At 38.8% G+C, this 24521-nt stretch overlaps 1 protein-coding gene and 1 pseudogene across 1 annotated transcript; both read left to right on the forward strand.

The window, feature by feature from the left end:
- Window positions 1-16951: 16951 nt before the first annotated feature.
- On the forward strand, window positions 16952-17729 carry LOC147515050 (14 kDa proline-rich protein DC2.15 pseudogene; annotated as a pseudogene).
- Window positions 17730-23173: 5444 nt separating this feature from the next.
- On the forward strand, window positions 23174-23527 carry LOC147515051 (polyubiquitin-like). Its single transcript, XM_086592780.1, has one exon. The coding sequence runs from the start codon at window positions 23174-23176 to the stop codon at window positions 23525-23527; it is 354 nt and encodes a 117-aa protein (XP_086448906.1).
- The last annotated feature ends 994 nt before the right edge of the window (window positions 23528-24521 follow it).

Consider the following 24521-nt stretch of genomic DNA (forward strand, 5'->3'; position numbering starts at 1 on the left):
AAAAACGTTTGTTTTCAACGAGCATTGCCTTATGTAGGTGAAGACGTGGTGATGTTTTGGGTGACAAAGATTGTGGGAAAGGGGCAAGACATTATGTTCTCATACAACATGAAGACTGGGTTGTTGCATTGGATTTTTAATTCGCCAATGAACTAGATGACTGATTTGCTCTCTTACAGGAGCAACCTTGTCTGGCTGCCGGTTTCCTGAACTGTGGATGTATAACCAGGGTGAGGCCAGGTTAAATTAGGAGGTGTCAGTTATCTTACTGGTGGAGCGCTTTGTATCTGCATGGGCTAGCTGTGCCATGCCACTTGCAACTCTGCCTCCGTTGCTGACTACTCTACATTTGGTTATTTATTCTGTTGATGCAACAAAAAAATAGGTCTGCACTGCAAGATTAAGAGGATTGTCTCACGCCACATACTTGTGTATGGCTGTCCTGGAGATTAACTTGACAATAGACTGAAGATTGCTGAGGCGTTATCGATGTTTTATGCGAGCAGTGATGCAACTAATTAGGATTAAATAAACTACGGTACAGGTCAGAAGTGAGATCCTTAGCAGGCATGATTAGTATCACCTCAAGTTATAATATTATTAAAAATGATATCTAATTTGGTGTCAATTGACTGGACCTTAAGAAAATGATAACCTTATGGGATTTTCAGTGGTACTGGATGACTGATCATGATTGTGAATATGTGATTTGCCACGTATACTATTAGCTTTTTGTGGAAGATCAACTTCGAAGTCATTTGTGTACCAGGAACTCAAGCTGGGTTTTTGTTTTTTTAAAAAGTTTCATTTGTTTCATTGATCAAATAACACTGTTTCTTGCTGTTGTTTCACCATTACCAACGGAACTTCAAACTTTTACATGACGGCACATAAAATTTGTCATTAAACTTTAATTAAAAAAACAAAAAACAAATTTGTCATTAAAAATTTGCCGCAACATTTTTAACAAAAACTAAATTTGTCTTAAAATTGGAAAATATTATTAAATTCATACTACTACTCCATTGCTTTGATATAGGCCTTCAATAACATTTTCGTGCATAATATTCTTCTTTCTTGTGTAAAAGTGATTAGAAGGCCTTTTGGATCTCTCTTCATGAATTTTTCGTGAATGGAATGTGCTCTAGTTATTAAAAGTAAAATATCTGTGGTTAGGAGACATGCTTCTTTAATTGTGACTCTGTTCTTTTCCACTGTCATTGAAGAGTCTGATGAATTAATTAGCAATCACAAATTCTTATACTTTTTCTGCGCTATCAAATATTACAGAGTCCATTGATTTCTGTATTTCTTGCGTTCAATCTACCCTACAGGGCTACAGTTCACAGACGAATTGATATTGCTCATACGAATTTGTAGTTGATACTTAGAAACTATTGAAGGTAGGATATTGGAGAAAACCAAACCCTTTTTGTATCATAGAAGGCAAAAGGATTTGGTTCGGTCCAATTCTCACATTCAAATCTAGCCTCAGAGGAACCTCTTAGAGTCTCTCATAATGCAGTTGAAACTGTTGAAAATGAGATATTGGAGGAAACCAAACCCTCTTTTAGGTAATTGGGATAGAAGGCAAAAGGGTTTGGTTCCATCCAATTCTTATATTCAAACACCAACTCGATCTGCTCAATTTTACACTGAATGCACATGGATATATTCCCTACAAAAGGAGCCTTGTTATGTATTTATAACAATCTCAACACAACGACATGCAAACATTATGATATTTCTTTTCATTACTTGTTTGTGTCTTCAATTATTCATGCAAAGCCTGTGATGTTCTTGTGGAATGAGCGTAACTGTATTAAGTTTAGTTCATTCAAGTACTGTCTGTAGTGAAACCATTTCACTTCCTTTTTTACCCGAGTCTTTCAGAACGTGCCGCTTCAGTCTATTGCTTCATCATATAAACGATATGCAAAGGAAAATCTTAATATGACGCGATACTAGCTGGATGGTTCCAATCACATTCGTAACCAATTTAATTTGTAAGGCACCAGTAAGAACTTGTAAAAACATGGTTTATAGATGGACTGATCAACCTGGTGTGTGGTGTGGAGTTATGAAGTTGCCCTCCTACAATCTTATAAACAAGACCGGACCACACTTTATTGACTACTGAGTACTGCCTACTAACAGACAATTGAAATGATGCCATCACTTATCAAAATCGATCTCTTAGCAGATTTTTACTAAACATCAAGATGCACATTCTACAGATAGGAGCTACAAGATCGATTCTTGTTCAGTAGAAACTACAAATGCCTTAAAAAACATGAGCTTTTTTTTTTGCATAACAACACAAGTTTCAACTACTGAGCATGCATTCTATTCCCTAAACATGGATTCACAACATGGCAAATGATGTCAGGCTATCTTCCTACACAAGATAATTCGATCAAAGGGAAAATACTAAACAGTAATTGCTCCCAACTATGTAACCAACAAAGCGAAAGCTCGAAACACCTCTTCTTTGAATGTTCCTACTATAAAGAGGACGAGTCAAATAAAGTTCACTTCGGGTCTTAAGGGAACAGCTCCAACAGCAACGGGACGTAACATTGTCATATACATTAAGTTGGTTTTGCTCGAGTAGACACCTATAAATTCTGGGAAAACTTGAGTATTTTCCTTAACAAACAAAAAACACAAGAATGTTGGATATATGGTATAGAAGTGTCTAAAGGGATTTGCTGAAGTCTTGGATAGCTGCCGACAAGACCAATTTTACAGAACTCAGATTGTGGTTAAATCTTTGAAGGGAAAAGAAACGTTATAAGCAACAGTCACTACAATGTCTCTGGTAAACCCATATTGATAGTGAACATTCCTTTTAACACAACTGTTTAACTTATGGATGTCAAAGAACTTACTCATGGAAGTAAAGACTAGGAACAAAGATGCACAAAGAATGAGCATCGCTCAATCAGAAAAAAGAACAAACAGTTTAGTTCAGAAACTTGCAGGAATAACAGTCTTACATTAAAGATGTACCTATCTTATAGAGAAAAAAACAGCCTTACATTTGATTGCATGATGTGCACTAACCAGACTCAACTCCAAAGAATCAAAATACAGTTCCTATTAAACGCCCAAGATTTCATTTCAGCTGGAAATGTTATCCATTTAAACAGTAGATATGTCGTCTGTATGACTTCATTAATCCCATAATTAGTAACCATTTCACCAGCAAACAAACATTATGGGCCAAACATTATATATAACTAATAGAGCACAATATAATTCTGGAGATACTAATAATATATGACTGAATCCATTCTTAGTAGATTTATATTCTGTATCAAAATCTTTCCTTCTTGTGAGATATTATTCTCATTTTGTAATATTCTGTATGATTATAAATACTAATGATATAAGTAAAGACTCTCAACACAAGTGAGAGATCTTCTTTCAATTATCAAAACCTTTGCATGGTATCAGAGCCAATACTCTTCTATTAGATATATATACATTTAAGATCAATATCATGGCACTTCCAATTACCAATATTTCAAACTTTGTCTCAGTTAAACTTAACGGCTCTAACTATCTTCTTTGGCGTGATCAATTAGAATCTATCCTTATCAGTACAGATCTCTTTGGCTATGTCGATGGAACAACTCCTCAGCCTTCAAAAACTACCACCGATTCAACAGTCAACCTGCGCCTGCGCCCCAAGGCCAGTCCTTCAATCCTTCACACAACACAGCAAGATATACTGGAGGGAACGACTATCAAGGCCGACCCCCGGCCAAGTGTCAAATATGCCTTAAAGTTGGTCACTATGCCAGCAAATGCTACTTCCGTTATGCTGCAAGTCGTAATAGCAATGCAGGTAATACCATGACTGGTGCTACTCAGTCCTTTGCAGGTCTCCATATGAACCCACAATCCACTCAAGCAATAACCTCCTCTCACCATGGTGACTATCAATGGATACCGGACACTGGTGCGACCTCGCATATGACTTTCGACCCGACCATGCTGCAACAATCTGAAAATTACTCTGGTTCTGACCAGGTCCTTGTCGGTGATGGTATGAGACTTTCTATCTCTGCTATTGGTTCAACATCTATTCCAACATCTACTTCTCAATTATCTCTTAACAAAGTCATGGTGGTACCAAGTATTACTAGAAATTTGTTATCTATTTCTAAGTTAACTCGTGATAATAACTGCTATGTGGAATTTTTTCCTTGGGGTTTTTCTGTTAAGGATCTGCAAACAGGAACAGTGTTGCTGAAAGGACCACTTAAAGGTGACCTCTATGCTTTGCCAAAGGAACATGACTCTTCAATAAGTACAGATGTAGCCTATCTTGGAGCTCAAGCACCTGCACATGTATGGCACCAACGACTAGGACATCCATCCTCTCGTGTTCTCAATCAGATTAGAAGCAGTGAGAATTTACAATTTTCTGAGTTTTTAAATGTCAATAAAGTGTGCGAGTCTTGTCAAATGGCAAAGAGCCACAAATTGCCTTTTAGTCTTTCAAATAGACAATCTAATTCACCTATCCAGTTGGTACATTGTGACTTATGGAGTCTTTCTCCAATTCCTTCTCTTAGTGGCTTTCGCTATTATATAGTATTTGTGGATGACTATAGCCGGTACACATGGATTTATCCTCTCCGTGCAAAATCTGATTCTTTGGCTAGCTTCTGACACTTTAAAGTGATGGCTGAAAACTTGTTTTCAAGTACTGTCAAATATTTTCAAAGTGATGGGGCACTTAAGCTGACACGGTACTTTCAAGCAATTTTTAGATGAATGTGGTATAGCTTCTCGAATATCATGTCCTCATACCCAAGAGCAGAATGGCATAGCTGAGCGGAAGCACAAACACATCACCGAAATGGGATTGTCATTGCTTTTTGAAGCACACTTGCCTAAGAAATATTGGCTTGAAGCCTTTATGACTGCAGTGTATCTCATTAACCGGCTTCCCACGCCAGTACTACAAGGTTGTTCCCCTCATGCGGTCTTGTACGGAACAGCTCCAGAGTATTCACTTCTCAAAGTCTTTGGCTGCCAATGCTTTCCATGTTTACGCCCATATAGACAAGACAAACTCAGTCCAAAATCAAGTTCATGCATCTTTTTGGGTTATAGTTTGGAACACAAAGGTTATCGATGCCTTGAACCTCGAAGCGGGCGGATATACATCTCCAGGCATGTCATATTTAATGAGACTACATTTCCGTGTTAGAATAGTTGTATGAACACAAAAGAACTAAAAAGTAGAAATGAAGGAAAAAAGAGCAATAAAGAAACAAGAACGGCGATGAATCGAATAACCAAGGCGCTGGATTAGGTCGTCCTTAAGGAAAGATTTAAGCCCTTCCAATGGTGCGCGAAAGGCAACAAAGTGGCGTCTTCCTCACAGATTCAATGGTTAACAGCAGCCGACTTTGCACTAGAAACGGACTACCCTCTAGAACAAAGAATATAACTCTCTCTCGGGCGGGCCGACAGGAAGAAGAAGAAGAAAAAAGGACCGGGTTTGAGTTTTACGTTTCTCGAGTTGAGTTCGATCAAGTCTATTTTCTCTATGGACTCACAAATCCCCATTTATAGAGGTTAGGAGAAAGAGAGACCAACTCCTACTAGAACACTAAAACTTGCTGCTCAAGAAAAAGGCAAAACAAGTTTAGTCCATTGGTCAAACCACTACCCACAACAGTAAGCCCAAGCCCAAGCCCGAACCCAACCCGATGTGGTGGATAACCAATGTGGGACTATCTACTATGCACTAAAGTGGAGAGAACACATATGGTTCATCTCCTCCACTTTGCACACACTCACAAGTATTTCGAAATACACTTAGAGATTCCAACATTCCGTACAAAGATAGTCCCAATTCAACACAATCTCCTTCTACAAACTCCACTATGGTTTTACCTATACCAGTTCCAATCTCATCTACGCAAGAGGCACCTCAAGAGCCAACCCAACCTATTCAAGAAGCACCTCATGAACTTAGTACAAGTGCTGATCCAGTGGGGAACATTGAACCTATGCCATCTACTGATGCTTCAGCAAATGTTCAAGACGATAACTCACAAGATTCCACTGAACAAAGCAACACCATTCCTATGCAGTCTATGACTCATGGCCATACCATGACCACAAGGCTAGAAGATGGCACACGTAGGGCAAAGGTTCAATTCAATTTATTTGCTACCCGCCATCCGATTCCTACTGCCTTTCTTGCTGATGCTACCTCTTCACTTATTGAACCCAGAACTTACAAAATGGCAGTCAAGGATCCGAATTGGGTTTCAGCAATGAAGGAGGAATATGATGCTCTACGACGTAACAACACTTGGTCTCTTGTACCTTATCATCCAAATATGAATATAGTGGACAACATGTGGGTTTTCAGAATTAAGTGCCGCAGTGATGGATCCTTAGAAAGGTATAAAGCTCGCTTAGTTGCAAAGGGGGTTTAATCAAAGAAACCCGGTATTGACTTCACCGATACCTTTAGTCCGGTTGTAAAGGCAGCTACAATTCGGATTGTTCTTTACATTGCAAGATATCTCTAACGGGTCCATCGACAACTTGACGCGTCAAAATGCCTTTCTCAATGGAAGCCTTACCAAGGAAGTACACATGCGCCAACTGTTGGAGTTATCCCTCACATGAGGAGAGAAACGAGTCGATTCTCAAGGTGAATATGTCGAGAGCGCACTGCCGCCAGAGGAGGCGACTGCGCTTCGTCGCGCCGAAATCATTCCAAGTTTTTGGGTGCGACTGCTTTCGAGGAGGAGGCGACCTGGCGCTCTTGCCGTGGAAGCATTACAGTGTTTTGGAAGCGCTGCGCTACTCAATTTTTCGTTTCGGCCTCACATAAGAATCGCGAAATTTTGGTTTTTTGATATAAAACCAAAATCAAGGTTTTGGAAAACCTAAGACTAAGAACCAGACAAAAACAAAAGAGAAAAAACCCAATCTTAAAAGCTATCAAGATTGAGAGATAACCTTTACAGAGATACAACCTCGTAAAGAGATAAGAGTGATCTAGTAAGGTGAGAGACTGAAATGAGAGATTGTAATCTTCCTTCCCACTTTATAAAGAACTGGCTCTTGTGGAAGTAGGCATCATTGGCCGAACCACGGTAAATCTTTGTGTTGTGGTTTGCCTTTACTGCTTTGCATTATTATTTGTTGTTGATAGTTGTTTAGCGAGTTGGGCATGTTAGTATAGGCTGTAGTTGATATTTAGATTTTGTCCGGAGTTGAATTATTTCCATATACGAGTTATCTGTGTAGTGGGGGAATCGATTGGTATTGGTATAATCCCCAACAAGTGGTATCAGAGCCTTAGTTAGAATAGCCTAGGGTGTTATCCGAATCTTGGACAGAAGGTGTTTGACGAAATTCCTGAGAGAAGATTTGAGGTTAAATAACTTGTAGAGATGGACCATTCCGTGAACACTCACATGATGAGTCTGAATAGGAAGAACTACACCATCTGGAAAGCCAAGATGGAAGACTTGCTATACTGCAAGGACTTGACACTTCCCATTGAGAATGAGGGAGTAAAACCGAAAAAAAGTCATGAGGCCGAAAGTGGAAAAAGCTTGACGTAAAAGCGATTGGATACATTCGACAAATGGATCGGCGGCGGTGTCTTTCACCATGTGTCCCAAGAGACTACGACCTTGATCACCGCGGGAAGAAACTTCGAAGACCTTTATGAGAGGAAGTCGGTGGAAACAAAGTGCTAGTCATTAAGAAGTTTGCGCATTACCGGTACCAAGAAGGTTCTTCAATGTCTGAGCATCTTAATGAAGTACAGAATATCATCAATCAGATGCATTTGATGAAGATCAATTTGGGAGACGAAGTTGAGGCTTTGTTTCTATTAGGCTTTCTACCCGAAAGTTGGGAGACATTAGCAGTTTCTCTACATGGAGCAGCCAAGGATGGAATTGTTACCATAGAGATGGCTACCATGTCTTTGTTGAATGAGGAGACTAGAAGGAGTGCAAGAAGTAGCTCCTCTCACTCAGAGATCCTTTTCACAGAGAAACGGGGGAGAGGTAGAAACATAAAACCATATCGTTCTAGAGGTGATGACAGAAGTAAATCTAGGGGTGAAGCTAGAACTCCTAAGGCAAAGAGGCAATGTTACTATTGTGCCACCAAGGGCCACTTCAGATATGATTGCATGACACTGAAGAGGGATGAGAAGAATAACTGTGTACATGAAGACATGGTGCAGAGGAACGGAAACACAGGCAGAGATATACTACGACTAGTCGGCGACCTGAGTGGGAATTGTGTCGATTGTGGTGTGTCTTTGTCTTAGTACCTCATGTCGATACAAAGTGGGTGATAGATACAGAGCATCCTATCACGCCACAATCGCATTGGGGATTCTTCACTACCTACGGGTGTGAATATGGTGAAGTAAGGATGGGTAACAAATGGCATTTCAAGATTATAGGCATTAGAGATGTTCATGCAGAAACCAATGTCGGCTACACCTTGACACTCAAGAATGTAAGACATGTCCCCGACATACGGCTAAGCCTAATTTCGGGCCGGAAATTAAATGACGATGGCTTTGTAAACTCGTTTGGTAACGGGGTATGGAAACCGAAAGCAGGGTTCCATTGTAGCGATCGAGGAAAGAAAACTTGCTCTCTTTACAAAACACGTGCTAGTTTGTGTAAAAGCGAGCGAAATCTGCGAAGAAGAAGCTTCATCCGAATCGTGGCACAAGAGATCGTATCACATGGGCATAAAAGGGATGGAAGTTCTTGCTAAGCAAAAGGTCGTGCCGGACATTAAAGGTACACATTTAAATACATGTACTCACCGCTTTTGGTAGGAAAGCAACACGGGGTGTCTTTCCAAAGATTCCCGTCTCACGAAAAGGACAATCGCTTGAACTAGTGCACCTACGACTTATGTGGTCCTATGAGAGTAAAGTCCCACCGGGGAGCTTCGTACTTCTTGACATTCATTGATGATCGCCAAGAAAGATATGAGCCTATAGTCCGAAGACCAAGGATGAAGTACTTGGCGTGTTTTGAAAAATTCCACAAAGATGGTGGAAAGAGAGACCGGGAAGTTGTTGAAGTGTATTCGCCGGATAATGGGGGTGAGTACATTGGGCCATTTGAAGAGTATTGCCGTATCATGGGATTCGGCATGAAAGCGCACCGTTCTCAAGACACCGCAACAAAATGGAATAGCGAGAGAAATGAACTGCGTACCATTGTAGAGGGATGAGATGCATGCTATCTCACTCTAAGCTACCTAGAAGCCTCTTGGGTAGAAGCAATGCGTCTGGTAGTGTATGTGATCAACCTGTCGCCGGCAAAGCCTCTGAATAGTGATTATCCAGAGAGGTTGATTATGGATACTTGAGGGTATTTGGGTGTAGGGCATTTGTGCATATTCCTAAGGATGAGAGATCCAAGCTTGATGACAAAGCCAAGCAGTGCATTTTTCTGGGTTATGGAGATGAAAAGTTTGGTTACAAACTCTATGATCCGATTAACAAGAAGGTAATCCGAAGTCGAGATGTTGTGTTCTTAGAAGACCAAACCATAGCAGACTTTGAGGAGGGTGAGAAGCTATAGGCTTTCACCAATGATCTTGTTGATTCAGAACCAGAAGTTCCTACTGTGGAATATGCAGAAGGCATTGAGAATGCAGAGAACCATGAGTTTGAAGATCATGATGAGAATCCTATTGCTCATGATGGGATAGAACCTATTAGTATAGAAGATGCAGATGAGATGCATAAACCACCACCAGAGCAAGCAGAAGTGCATCCTCCTGAGGCACCAGCAGATGGGGCAAGGAGGTCTGACAGAGGGACACTAGCTTCAACCAGGTATCCACCACATATGTACGTGCTACTATCGGATGGTGGAGAACCTATGTACTATCAAGAGGCACTTGAAGGTACAGACAAAAAAAAGTGGTTGAAGGCCATGCATGACGAGATGGATTCTTTGCATATGAATCACACTTATGAGTTAGTTGAGAAACCCACAGGGAGAAAAGTTCTCAAGAATAAGTGGATATACAAAGTCAAACATGAGGAGAACAATCGTCACCCAAGGCACAAAGCTCGCCTTGTTGTGAAGGGATTCGGTCAAAGGAAAGGGATTGACTTTGATGAGATTTTTCTCTCCTGTAGTGAAGATGACTTCTATCCGGGTGGTATTGGGTATGACCGCAAGTATGAACCTAGAGGTTGAGCAGCTAGATGTTAAGACAACTTTTCTTCATGGAGACCTTGAAGAAGATGTCTACATGGACCCGATCGAGGGGGTTTGAGGTCAAAGGCAAAGAGCACCTAGTATGCAAGGTGATAAAAGAGCTTGTATGGGTTGAAACAAGCACCGAGACAAACGGTACATAAAGTTTGATTCCTTTATGGCAAAGCAAGGATACAAGAAGTCCGCTTTTCGATCATTGTGTGTTTGTTCGAGATTTCCATATGGGGATTTCATTGTTTATTCTTTGTATGTGGATGATATGTTGATAGTTGGCCCAAACATCAACAAAATATCCAAATTTGAAGAAAGACTTGAGTAAGTCTTTTGAGATGAAGGATTTGGGTCAAGCAAAGCAGATACTTGGGATCACGAATCACTTTCGTGACGAAAGAGTGGGAAGTTGTGGCTTTCTCAAAAAGCTACATTAAGAAAGTGTTGAAGAGATTCAACATGGATCAAAGCCGGCCCCGCTTAGTTGTCCGCTTGCGGCCAGCCCGCATGACCAAAGAAAGAGATGTCCTAAGGGTGAGCATGAGCAGAGTCAGATGGAAAAGATTCCTTATGCATCCGCAGTGGGCAGTTTGATGTATGTCATGGTGTGTACTAGACCGGATATTGCTTTTGCCGTTGGTGTTGTAAGCAGATTTCTGTCAAATCCGGGTAAAGAACATTGGGAAGGTGTTAAGTGAATATTGAGATATCTCAAGGGCACTTCCAAATCATGTTTGTGTTTTAGTGGAAGAAAGCCCTTACTTGAAGGCTACACTGATGCAGACATGGCAGGTGATGTTGACTCGATGAAGTCCACCTCCGGTTATCTGGTTACTTTTGCAGGGGGAGCAGTTTCTTGGCAATGTAAGTTGTAAAAGTGTGTTGCCCTCTCCACTTCTGTAGTGAGTATATTGCGGCCCACCGAAAGTGTTGCAAAGAGATGCTATGGATGAAGAGGTTCTTCGACGAACTAGGGCTAAAGCGAAAACAGTTTGTAGTTCTATGTGATCGGGCGCCATCCACTTGAGCAAGAATCCGAAGTTTTCATTCTAGATCCAAGCACATACACGTTTATCATTGGATTAGAGAAGTACTTTCGAAGACAAGCATTTGTGTATCGAGAAGATCCATACCGACAAGAATGGGTCGGATATGATGACCAAAGTCTTACCGAAAGGTAAGTTTGATATTTGATGTGCTACCGCCGGAATGGTAGCAGACTCTTCCTGTTGATTTGGAAATTGCAGGGAGGTATCCCCCCTCACTGTTTGGGCGGGGGAGATTGTTGGAGTTATCCCTCACATGAGGAGAGAAACGGAGCTGATTCTGCATGAATATGTCAGAGCGCACCTGCGCTCAAAGGAGGCGCACCTGCACTCATGCCGTGAAATCATTCCAGTCTTTTGGGTGCGACCTGCGCTCAGAGGAGGCGCGACCTGCGCTCTTGCCGTGGAAGCATTCACGAGTGTTTTGGCGACTCGCTGGCCCGAGTAAGGCACACCTCGCTCGTGGTTCGATTTTTAAGTAGGCCTCGCTACGAGAATCATGAAATTTGGTTTTTTGATATAAAACCAAAATCAAGGTTTTGGAAAACCTAAGACTAAGAACCAGACAAAAACAAAAGAGAAAAAACCCAATCTTGAAAGCTATCAAGATTGAGAGATAACCTTTACAGAGATACAACCCCGTAAAGAGATAAGAGTGATCTAGTAAGGTGAGAGACTGAAAGGAGAGATTGTAATCTTCCTTCCCACTTTATAAAGAACTGGGAAATTGTTGGCTCTCTTCAGTATTTGACTTTAACTCGTCCAAACTTGTCGTATTCAGTTAATCAAGTATGCCAATTTATGCATAACCCCACGACTGAGCATCTTCAAGTGGTTAAGCGCATTTTGCGATATCTAAAAGGCACTCTCGGTTTTGGAATTCTTATTCGCCCAGGCACTCTTTCTCTTATGGCTGCCTACTCAGATGCTGATTGGGCCGGTTGCCCTGATACACGTCGCAGCACTACTGGATTTTGCACATATTTGGGACCCAATCTTCTATCTTGGGGATCAAAGAAGCAACCTACGGTTTCAAGGTCTAGTGCTAAAGCTGAGTACAAAGCTTTAGCCATCACGGTTTCTGAGATGTTATGGCTTTCCTATATCCTTCGAGACCTTCGTGTTCCTTTTCAAATGCCACTAGTTCTACATTGTGACAACATAAGTGCAACTCATATGGCTGCCAACCCAGTTTTCCATGCACGTACCAAACACATCGAAGTTGACTATCACTTTGTGCGAGATCTTGTGGTTAACGGAAAACTTCAAGTTCGCTTTGTCCGATCTAATGCACAATTTGTCTGACATTTTCACCAAGAGCTTGCCCCGAGACGCTTTTTCTCATCATCGGTCCAAACTAATGCTGCCATCCACCATCAGTTTGCAGGGGAGTAATAGAGCACAATATAATTCTGGAGATACTAATAATATATGACTGAATCCATTCTTAATAGATTTATAGTCTGTAACAAAATCTCTCCTTCTTGTGAAATATTATTCTCATTTTGTAATATTCTATATGATTATAAATACTAATGATATAAGTAAAGACTCTCAACACAAGTGAGAGATCTTCTTTCAATTATCAAAACCTTTGCAATAACAAATTGATGCATCATACTCATAGTCATGAGTGGAGTCATTTGGAAGCCTTAAAACTCGGATTCTATCACATTTCTTCAACAAATCCCCATTTAAATTAATACTGAGACACCGACGGAGATCAAGATACTCAAGGTGTGGGCACCCGTCAAGAATGGCTTAGCTTGCAAGTCAATATTATTCATCGTGTTTCCAAAGAGATGCAAATAGCGCCTCCTCGTTATTTTCATTTTTGTCAATTTCTTCATCACTATCAGAAACTGAGAACAAGTATGCACGATGGTTCAACCGGAAGGACTTCAATTGCGGGCATAAAGAACCAATAGAAACTGACAAAGACACAATTCAAGCTCTTCCAACAAATGGTTTTCTCTAACTAGATAAATTAATGCCTCATCTGCAACTTTGTCACAAGTCGAATACATCTCAACGATGATCTCACTCTAGATTTACCAATTGCGAGATATATAAGCTCATCACTACCAAATTCTTCCATAGAAATTTCTTCCAAATGCCCACGGCTTCTAATTAAAGCCCTTCTTGCCATTCTCCTATAACCATTATAACAACCTGGCTCACAGAAGTACTAGTGAACATACTCTTTGTGCATTGTACATAATTTCGATCACCCCAAGTTTTAAAAAGATATGAAGCACAATATCTTGAGGCAAATCTAGCCAGTTTCTCATTTCTGTTGAGTGTGTTTTTCAAGTGTGTGGTTTCATTGTTGTTGAAGAACAAGAACAGTACAAGTTCAAGGGTATTTTTGTCAAGCTTGTTACCTGAATTTTCCTTGAATCTTAAAGCAAATGTTTGCAACTCAGTAACTTTAGTGAGAAACCCTGAAGTAGATCAGTTACTTCAGGGTAAAAGCTCTCTGCAAGACTACAACGGTCTTATTTTTGTACGTCGAGAAAACTTGAAAGTCCCATACACGTTAGTTACAAATCTCAAACTAATGAATTCAGAATTCCATGGGTCAAATAACAATTGTCTCTCTTGCTGTGTTTGTCATATGACCATCAAAACTTCAAGCTTTCATATGACCTGCACTATATATATTCTAATAGTTATCCTGTATTAGAATTATTACAACTTTTATAAAAAAAAAAAAAAAGAATTATTACAACTTCTTTTGGACCGCACATCGTCAAATTGTTGTGTAAAAGATATTGTAATATCTTTTGTTTTAGATTTTTAGGAGACGCATGTTTTATTATGATTTTGTGACACGACATTTGATTAGCAGTCAGTATGTACCAAAGTTTATAGAACCAAAAGTCCATTGATATTGCGTTCATATGAATTTGTAGTTGAAACTTACAGACTATTGAAGGTAAGATATTGGAGGAAACCAAACCCTCTTCTACTGTTGGTAGGCAAAAGGATTTGGTTCCATCCAATTCTCACATTCAAAACTAGCCTCAGAGATCAACCTCTATCATGATGCAGTTGAAATGGTTGAAGATGAGATATTGGAGGAAACCAAATACTCTTTATTTGGATAGAATAGAATGGTTCCATCCAAATCTCATTTTCAAACACCAACTCTGTTCTCACAAAACACTCAATGCTAATGGATCTTAACTACGTACAACATATATCCATCTTAAGCTCTGTATTTATAAGAGTCTACAGCACAAACGCATGCATACATTGTGACATTTCTTGTTCATTATTTGTTTCAATTTTCATGCAATGCCTGCAGATTCATAGTCATACACACATACGGGCGTACAACCTGGCAATAGATGAAAATTGTGAATGCGTGACAGTGGAATAACCCTAAACTTAGCTATATCTGAGCTGAGTTTTTTGTATGGAGGTGGTACAATCAGTGGTATCAGTAAGATTTAAGATGGTCGAATTAACCACTTACTTGGATATCGAATTATCGGCTGAGGCTTTAGGACTTGACTTTAAGATGTCGAATTAATGCAGATTTAGTAATACTGACTACAGAGAAATGAGTTGAGGTGATACGATGAGAATGATGAATTTAGTGAATGGTGGCAGTGCATTGACATTGGTTCGATGAGGGTGACCTGTCTAAATATAGAATTACAATGTCCTTTCATACATTTGTGGTCATGGATTTAGGCATTTAGCCATTTAGGTGACAAAGATGTGATGCTGAAAAATGATATGGCTGTATGTGCGGAGTGGATTATTGACAGTTTGCCATGTTCCCACCTCTGCGACTATGTAGCCCTTCTGTAAGCCTATTTTAAATGAGATTGGTAATTTTTTGATGCTAGAGGGGTTCGAGCCCCAGACCTCTAGTATCATCACCCAAAGGTTTTACCGACTTTTCTAGTCTGCACATGCAAGAGAGAACTAATTCGTGAAGAAGTTCATAAATATTTAATCTCACACTAAATCCTAAACCCTAAATCCTAAATCTTTCTTGATTTACTTAACAACTTGATTGAACTGTTATATTCATGTTTAAATCATGAAGCTGGCTAGGTTACATTGACAATAATAGAACAATAAATTACAACAGACAATGTGCACGACTAGGAAGAAAATGATTGTCATTTACCAAAAAAAAATTAGGATCAGGATGGCGCGCGAGGGATCACATACTCGAAAATACTATTCATCAAACTGTAAGCATGTATCATTCAACGATTGTGACACGTCAACTAACTTCAAGCTAGCTACTTAATTCATCTTTCTTAAAACTTGAGAAAGTAATCACGTACATCTCAAATGTAGGGATGAAATTAAGCAACGCGCGCATTGCTAGTACAGGTATGAACCTTAGTACCTTACTAAGTGTTGTAAAGTTTCATACAGAAAACAGATCTAATCATATCTCCACAGATCCGTAATGGTAAACACGTGAAGGTAAGGAAATATATGGTGTAGACCGAATGATGCATTGTCTTACATGGGACTGTATAGTGGGCTAGTGGCTGAGAAAGTGGTAAGAAATCAGAGAATTCGTCCATATGCAATGATGCAAGACAATTTATTTGGAGTTTGCAACGTCCTTCTGGATGAAACATTTTTTTCATCATCTACCTGTGCTATCAAGCATCACATCCAGAACTAAAAATACAAGTTAATTCAACTATCTATATGGAGTTCACACTTCACACACTACAAAATAGCTTCTTTCAGCTCTCAACACCTCACACTGTACAGAGGAGAACAAAAAAATTTTACACTTCAGATCATTGCGCAAAACATTTTTTACACTTAGATATCATTCATTGGTATTGTTCATTGAGAACAAAATTACTAATTTTTATCAAAATGCAAAGAAAAACAAAAAGGAAAAGTCAGTTAAGACTTAGAGTGTGAGAGTTACGGCATATGAAGTCTACTGTTTACTTTTTTTTTTCTGAATCTATGCAAAAAATTGTCCGAGTCTAGAAAGATACTAAAGAGACTCGTCTCAATCAACCATATGTTGCGCAAGTCTCATAGTTAATATTGGGTTACGTTACTGCAACGCCCGATGCATAAAATGATGCCAGTCAAGTAAACATGTACACTGTTAAGTCCTTGGGTAAATTTGAGTAAATTGGCGTGACAAATGGAAACTAGAAAGCATCATATTCATCAATGTACAGTTTTTTGTTTGTTATATATTAACTATAAACAGTTAGCTATAGGGTTAATGACCAATCCATAACTGTTCATCAGTCCATTAACTTCCTCATTCCATTTAAATGCATCAAACTTGAACTCCTCAATTTGCACTCGATATGCAAAGTCCAACAATGTGCGTCGACTTGACTCAACAAGTTGGAACAATCATTTAGAAGACAAGACTTCTAAGAGTTCTATGAATGTTAAGCCATAATAGTCATATATGAAAATCCTGGAGAAGGGAAAAATATGCAGTTTGCTTGTCGATGCATGAGCCCCACCGACATATATACAAACATAGGAGCATCCCATATTTTTCAGTTAAATCCATGGCAACTTAACTTGACATTAGGGGCACAATTCTATTCAAATTTTACCGCTATCATATTTCAAATTCAAACAAGTCACTCTCCTTACTCCCTATAAATAGTCACCCCTCATATAATTCATTCCATCACACAAACACCTCTTATTACTAGTGCTACTAAAAGCACTACAAACAGTTAATAGGAGATGGGTTCCAAAAGCCATGCAGCAGCAGCTCTTTTCCTCGTACTCAACCTCCTCTTCTTTTCCCTAGTCACTGCAACAAGCTGCCCTTGCACTAACCCTCCTTCTCCTAAGCCAAAGCCACCTCCATATCCTCCAAAGCATACTCCGACTCCTAGAACTCCACCTACACCTAAGCCAACACCAACACCAACGCCTTCAACTCCTACTCCGACTCCTAGAACTCCACCAACACCTACCACGGGTACATGTCCGAGGGATGCGCTAAAGCTAGGTGTTTGCGCCAACTTGCTTGGTGGATTGATCGGTGTTGAGGTAGGTACTCCTGCGAACAGCCCTTGCTGCACCCTCATCCAAGGACTTGCTGACCTTGAAGCAGCTTTGTGCTTATGCACTGCTATCAAAGCAAACATACTGGGTATCAATCTAAATGTCCCAATATCCCTCAGCTTGATTCTCAACACCTGCGGAAAGAAGGTCCCATCAGGTTTCCAATGTGCCTAAGCAATTATGACTCCTTTTTTACTTGTATTGCGTCTATAAGTAGTTTTGTTCCATTAGTGGGACTTCTGTTTGCCAAGTATTGGCATTGAATATCCTGTTGTTTTTCTTATCAATAACTCAATAATTTCTCCTTTGATACATTGAGAAAGGTTGAAGCTGATATGTAAATCATCTTCATTAATAGTTATGGATTTTGATTGCCTCGCAACTTCCAGTCTGCCTCCATAATATCCAAAAATGAGCTTCCAATTTGTGACTGGTACGACAATTTTCTCTTAAGCTCGGCTCTGACGATATTTTAGACTTTCATTTATTAAAGACGTTGTGATTTGCAACTAGCCAGCCAATTAGAGTGACATTTAATTTCTAAACTCTAAATCCATGTTCTTATGGATCCCTGGACAATATTTAACTCTACAAATGTAGGTTTTCAACCCTTTTTGGCTCTAAGAAGCATCCTTGACAATCAGAGTCCGTAGACCAAAAAATAATCACCCTGCCCCCTAGAAAAACCTATTTAATGATGCAAACAATAAATTTTCGAATTTGAGTCAAGAAGCAAATTTCACAGTTTTTTTAAATGTATACATAAGTAACAGTGGATAAGGATGATCTTTAGCTTAAGTAGCTGATTAAACTGAAGAATGATTATATAATAACCTATAAACAAGAAGAAGAGATGGAGCTGAAGTCTAAGAGTCAAGGTAACCTGGGAATCATCGACATCATGAGTTGGGGATGCTATAGCACGATTCATTCTCCCCTCCAGAACGGCATGGACGTTTACATATATAACTGGCATCTAAATCAAATATTTCAAATAAATTATTTGGTCCTTGTAAAAGGTAAAAATTTAACAGAACCAAATAAATATTTAAAGTACTTGAACATGAAAAGTACAATCAATGCCTACATACAGTAGCACTATAAGCAATTGCAGACGCCAGGATAAAATAAAGAATGCTTTAGACAACATGTTTTCTCCACTTTCTATCCTCTATAAGACCCAATCTCTAGGGAACAGTCAAAACTTACCGCATGGATGTTCCAAACTACATCTTAAGTAGGATTTAACCTTAAGTCCCATGGAGCAGAAGATACGTCTGAGGAACCGGATGCAGAACATGTAAAGTTTTCTTCAGCCTTGACAATCATCGCCAACCAGTACTAGATTGAGATCACAGTTCCCACTGCTGTATGCCCTGTCATGGTGCCAACACATACCCTTCTCTCTGTATCCCAAACCTGTCCACAAGCCATATGTTTTAACACAATTATGTTGAAATCGGACAAACATGACAGTGCTAATTTGAAGATTCCTATGATTATTGTATTGACCAAATAACTTGAACTGCAGATCCCACGATGAGCCCAGTTGAAGACCTCGGATACAATTAACATATTTATAGTATAACTAAATCACTTGCACGACTAGCAGGGGCTATTTGCTTTTTTGGGTTAAGTTATAATAGGGTCTTATAAGACCATGTATTATAAGAGGGTCTTATAAGATTGTCTTATAAAGTGGTTTGTTTTTCATTTTAAGTTCCTCTTATAAGCATTTGTAAAAATAGAAAAAACAAATACATGACATCCTAGATGGTTATTTAACAAATATAATTATGTTTTACATCACATTTAACTTAAATAGATTAATTTGAAACAAGCTTATAGTTTGATTTTCGTTTTCAAATCAATTTTGATAATTAGAATATCGATTTTATGAAACTACTTTAATTGGCGATGGTGGTGGTAGTAGAGGTGATGATATTGGTCTTAATAGCACGGTGGTGGTGGTGGTGGTAGTAGAAGTGGTGGTTGTCTTAATAGCACAATGGTGGTGGTGGTGATAGTCTTAATAGTATGATGGTAGTAGAGGTGATGATATTGGTCTTAATAGTACGGTGGTGGTGGTGGTGGTAGTGGAATTGGTGGTGGTTTTAATAACATGGTGGTGGTAGTGGTGATAGTCTTAATAGTACGGTGGTAGTGGTGGTGGAGGTGATGATGGTGGTGGTAGTGGTGGTAGTTGTGGTGGTGATGATGATGGTGGTAGTGGCGGCAGTCGTGGTGGTGGTGGTGGTGGTGGCTAGGGCAATGAAGTTATTTGGAGAAAAAGATAATGAAAAGAGAAGAATAGAGAAATGAGGCTAGGGGTATATGGACGGGAGTGTTTGAGTCATTTTTCAAATTATAAAACTTATAGAATTGAAGTAGATCGAATTTTGATACTTATAAAATTAGAACTTCTTATAAGACATTTCTAGTAGAATGTCTCTTATCAAATACCATTAATACTGAGTAGTGGAAAATGCTCCCAATGACCTACGTCAGCCCCCTTTTTTTCTCTGAGACTGACACATCAGATTTTTCATAAAAAAAAAGAATTATACGCCCTTTTTTGCCGATTTCAATTGTTCGTAATCCAAAATAGATAAAAACCTCTTTCTATACTATTTTTTCAATTCTACAAAACACTCCCAACTCTCCAAAAAAAAAATCATCTCTTCAAACCCTCTCTCTTATTCTTCTCTTCTTCCAATTCACCTGCATTCGAAAATGAACCAAAATCTTTTCCACTAAATACCTTTTTGACTATTGGCTCAATCTTCCTTGCCGAGTTAGGAACTGCGTTCCCAATGGCTTTATCCATGTCCTATAAAAGCATTCAAATTCGTAAGTATATATTCAACGCAAGAAGAGGAGAAACTCGATTGTTGTTGGGATTCGCAGTGAACACAAAAATAAAAAAAACAAAAGTAACCCATCAATTATCTAGCTATGGGTTTTATAGGGGACTGACTTAAAAGTGAATGAACAAATTCTGATTTATTGATTGGTTCAAGAATATGTCCAACAACAACGACAGTAACAGGAAAGTTGATCATGGGTTAGGAGGAGGAGGAGGGAGTTTCAACAGAGTGACGGGAGATTCTTCTATTCCAGCATTGAATCTTCATCATTACCGGCACTCCATGTCATTTCAATCCCCACCAGGACTCGATGATGGCGTTTAGACTCAATCCAGATGTTGAGTTGGTCGCTGAGTGGTCTACCGATGAGCAGGCCGTTTTGGAGGATGGTCTTTTCAAGTACTATTATTTCCTTTCTTATTAATTAATTACCCGATTTTGTATGCTCCTTCCTCCTTCCCTCCTTACAAATAATAATCCAAATCCATTCTTACTGTTGTTACTTCTTTTCAACACTACCTTTCCACAAGTGCAATATATAATTCTAGAAAATAAAATTTATTTTATATAACTTTATTATCAATCTATATCATTTTCATTAACCATAGGTACCTCCATCGAGCCATTGTTATACCATGTTGAATACCCTCTTAAAGCATCCGACGCTCCCTCTTTAGCTGGATCATATGTGTTTACATTGGGAAGATAAACCATCGTACCACTTTCCATGAATAAAGAAAATCATTCATCCCAGTACTCCATTCCTCTGATCTCAACTCTCAACTCTCAACATGGTGCTGATTATGTTTTTGCGCTTTAAAGTTTTCTCCATATCTACTACCTTCCTACTTATACGACTTTTGAGTTACATTACCATTGGTTTACAACTTATTGTTGCCAAAAATAAACAAGAAACTGCCTAACTTTGCAATTAATCTATCCTCGCGCTATATTTGATTAATCTATTCCACTTGAAGTGTGCTGATTTTGTTGACTGTCCTATGGATTTCATAGATATCTTTGATGAGCCAAATATCTTGAAGTATATCAAGATCTCACCTGCACTAACAGAGAAGATCGTATGTGATGTTGCTTTGAGGTGCCGGTGGATGACGGTGAGTTCTTTACTACTTTAGGTTGGGGAAACAAATATTATGTTGTTAGCGAGGCGGTTTTAATGAATTAGAGACGCGTTTTGGAATTGTTTGATTTGTATCATTGTAAAATGATGGTTATCATATGTAAATGTGCTATAATATCTTGGATTAAACTTTCATCCAAAGTTTGGTTTGTGCATTTACACTTAACGCATGAACATACTTCAAAAGAGATCTTGTGATGTTAGTATTCTCACGTTGAGGTGTGCTGATTTTGTTGACTCCCTATGGATTTCATAGATATCTTTGATGAGCCAAATATCTTGAAGTATATCAAGATCTCAGCTGCACTACCGAGAATATTGTGCGTGATGTTGCTTTGAGGTGCCGGTGGATGACGGTGAGTTCTTTACTACTTTAGGTTGGGGAAACAAATATTATGTTGTTAGCAGAGGCGGTTTTAATGAATTAGACGTTTTGGAATTGTTTGATTTGTATCATTGTAAAATGATGGTTATCATATGTAAATGTGCTATAATATCTTGGATTAAACTTTCATCCAAAGTTTGGTTTGTGCATTTACATTTAACATACAGGCATACTTCAAAAAGAGATACTGTGATGTTAGTATTCTCACGTGATTTTATGCATCAGTTCATGTAAACCCTATTCCTATTCCTATTCATGTTTTTTTACTTGAGGAGTATTACCATCTTCCACGCTTATCTGACCCTTTGAAGAATTGCGAAAAGGAGATTCTGAAGGCCTTGACTTCTCTGGTGGAGATGGTACCGGTGAGACTGAGAATCTGCCCTTGCCAGTATGTGTTGAAGACATCACGATTTAAACACGGACTTAGGTAGACTCATGATGAGCTGTTAAGCCAAGATGATGGGGTGGCAATGGGTGGAGAAGGGTAAAAGCAAAGACATCAAGTAAGTAACAACATCATTATCAACTATTTAAGCTATATATCGAAGATCTACTTTCATGACAATAATATCAACTTTATACAAGAGATTAAAATCTGACATATGCCCATACCTTGAGTTGGCTCAACTTTCCATTTTTTGAATGGAGGATCTCTCTTTGGTTTATGGGTTGTCCTTCCTGAATTTATTAGCAAAACGTATCAATGTTGTTGATCAGGGTAAACTTAAATAAAAGAGGGCGTTAATGAGGCTGGGAGTGGGAATCACAAGATACACCAGAATCTTTAAGATACCACACAGGAGTAGCTCAGTAACTACTCCTCTTTCAGGGGGGGTTCTGTACTGCAAGCCTCAACTTTGATCAATTCTATAAATTTTGTGTGGACGACTTTTTAAGCAAAGTACTAATTTTATTGTATTTTGATTTCTGGCATGGTTATTAACAAAACATGAGAACTGAATTTTCAAAACTGGAAGGTATATCTATGGTAAATCTGAAGAGTCTGTCTTTTGCGGGAGATTGGCTTCAAAATGAGCAAAAGGTTGTTAGTTATGACATAAAGAATGGCTCAATCATCGGTGTCTTTCTCGGATTCGAGATTCAAACAAAACACATGTAAAGATGTTGCGGTGGGAAGCCAATAACACTTGATGTGGATATGAGGGACACAGTCCTTACTATCAAGCGCAGGATACAGAACAAGGAGGGTATCTCTGTTGGCCAACAAGAGCTTTTCTACTTAGGAGAAGAACTGGATGATGGTCGAACGATTGCAAGTTATAACATTGAGGGGGGGTCAACAATTTATGCAGTCTTTCGTTTGGGAGATACAATGCTAATATCGGTTACTGCTGAAAAAAAATAGAACTTTTAGTCTTAAAGTGAAAAGATGGTTTACGGTTTTGAATGTTAAGTTCCTGATTGAAAGCATGGTGGGGATCCCAATTGGCAAACAGAAACTCTGGCTTGACAAGGTGGAGCTGGAGAATGATATGACTTTAGCAGACTTACATTTTTCAGAAGGACAGACATTGAATTTGAGGAGTGACAGCATGCAAATATTCATTAGGGTGCCTTCAGGTAAATTGATTAATTGCAGAGTGGATGGATCCTATACCATTCAAAATGTGCAAGAAATGATTGAAGAGCAGGAGGGAATACATATAAGGTCGCAAAGGCTCATCTACGGTGCGATGCAGCTTGAGTCTTCGCGCAGTTTGGACGACTACAATATTAAGGAAGACGCCACAATTCATTTGGTTCTTTGTCTATGTGGGTGTTAGATAAAGATAATTGTTAATCTTCTGGTTGGATTAGCTGATTGGATAGAAGGTATTGTACATTTTAGCATATTGTTCTTATTGCTTAGAAGCTTTTTAGAATTTTATTTCTATGCAATTTAAAAGTTGGGTGCTGCTTTTGGGGTTTTAATTGTGTTTTTTTTTATAGTTAAACTTTGGTATATATTTGGACTCAAAGTTTTAGTAGATTGTTTAATTTCTTTGACACTCATAGGCCACATTATTAGCATGGCTTTCAAAAAGTAAAAAAATTACATAATAAGCAATTAGTGTTGTAATATATTATGAGGCTTCAAATGGGGTATATAATGGTGCATTTAGATTGATTGTTTTATTCAGTTTTTTTTTATAATGGATCGCTACCAAGTGCTACTCTTCTCAACCATGCCTAAATCCTTAGAAAGAGAGCTGGAAACAACTATGGCAGCCGTGTAGCTGGAACCACGATGAGATATACTCAGCTGATGGTTAGTTTAATTGGATTGAGGGAGTATTGAACATTGCTGATAATTAGGTTCTTTGTAATTATAAATTAGAGCGCCATCTACTCGATGTTCCTAATTAGTATTCCCATTACCATATGATTCTCCAGCCTCATAAGGTATGAACATATTGATGTAAGAATGACATTTTTATCCTTTAAGTGAAACTGATTTATTAGCATCTTAAAAGGATAGACTACAACTCCCTATATCAATAGTACACGGTATTGTCTGAGATCATAAAATATGATAGCTATAAATATATCAGTGGAGAGATTTATCTATATTGATAATATATATTGATATTCTTAATGAATATAAGATGAAGCTTATATATAGAAAACGACATATTGAAAAGAGTCCTAGCGCACTTCAGTAGACAATGTCATTTTCCGACCAAGTGGCTAAATGCCTAAATAGATGATTTGGAGTGGTCAATGACCAAAATTATGATGTCCATTTTTTTTTAAAAATAATTTCAGGATATAAAGGGG

The sequence above is a fragment of the Coptis chinensis genome, chromosome 2 (genome assembly GCF_015680905.1).
Source record: "Coptis chinensis isolate HL-2020 chromosome 2, ASM1568090v1, whole genome shotgun sequence".
In the NCBI taxonomy this organism is placed as follows: domain Eukaryota; kingdom Viridiplantae; phylum Streptophyta; class Magnoliopsida; order Ranunculales; family Ranunculaceae; genus Coptis; species Coptis chinensis.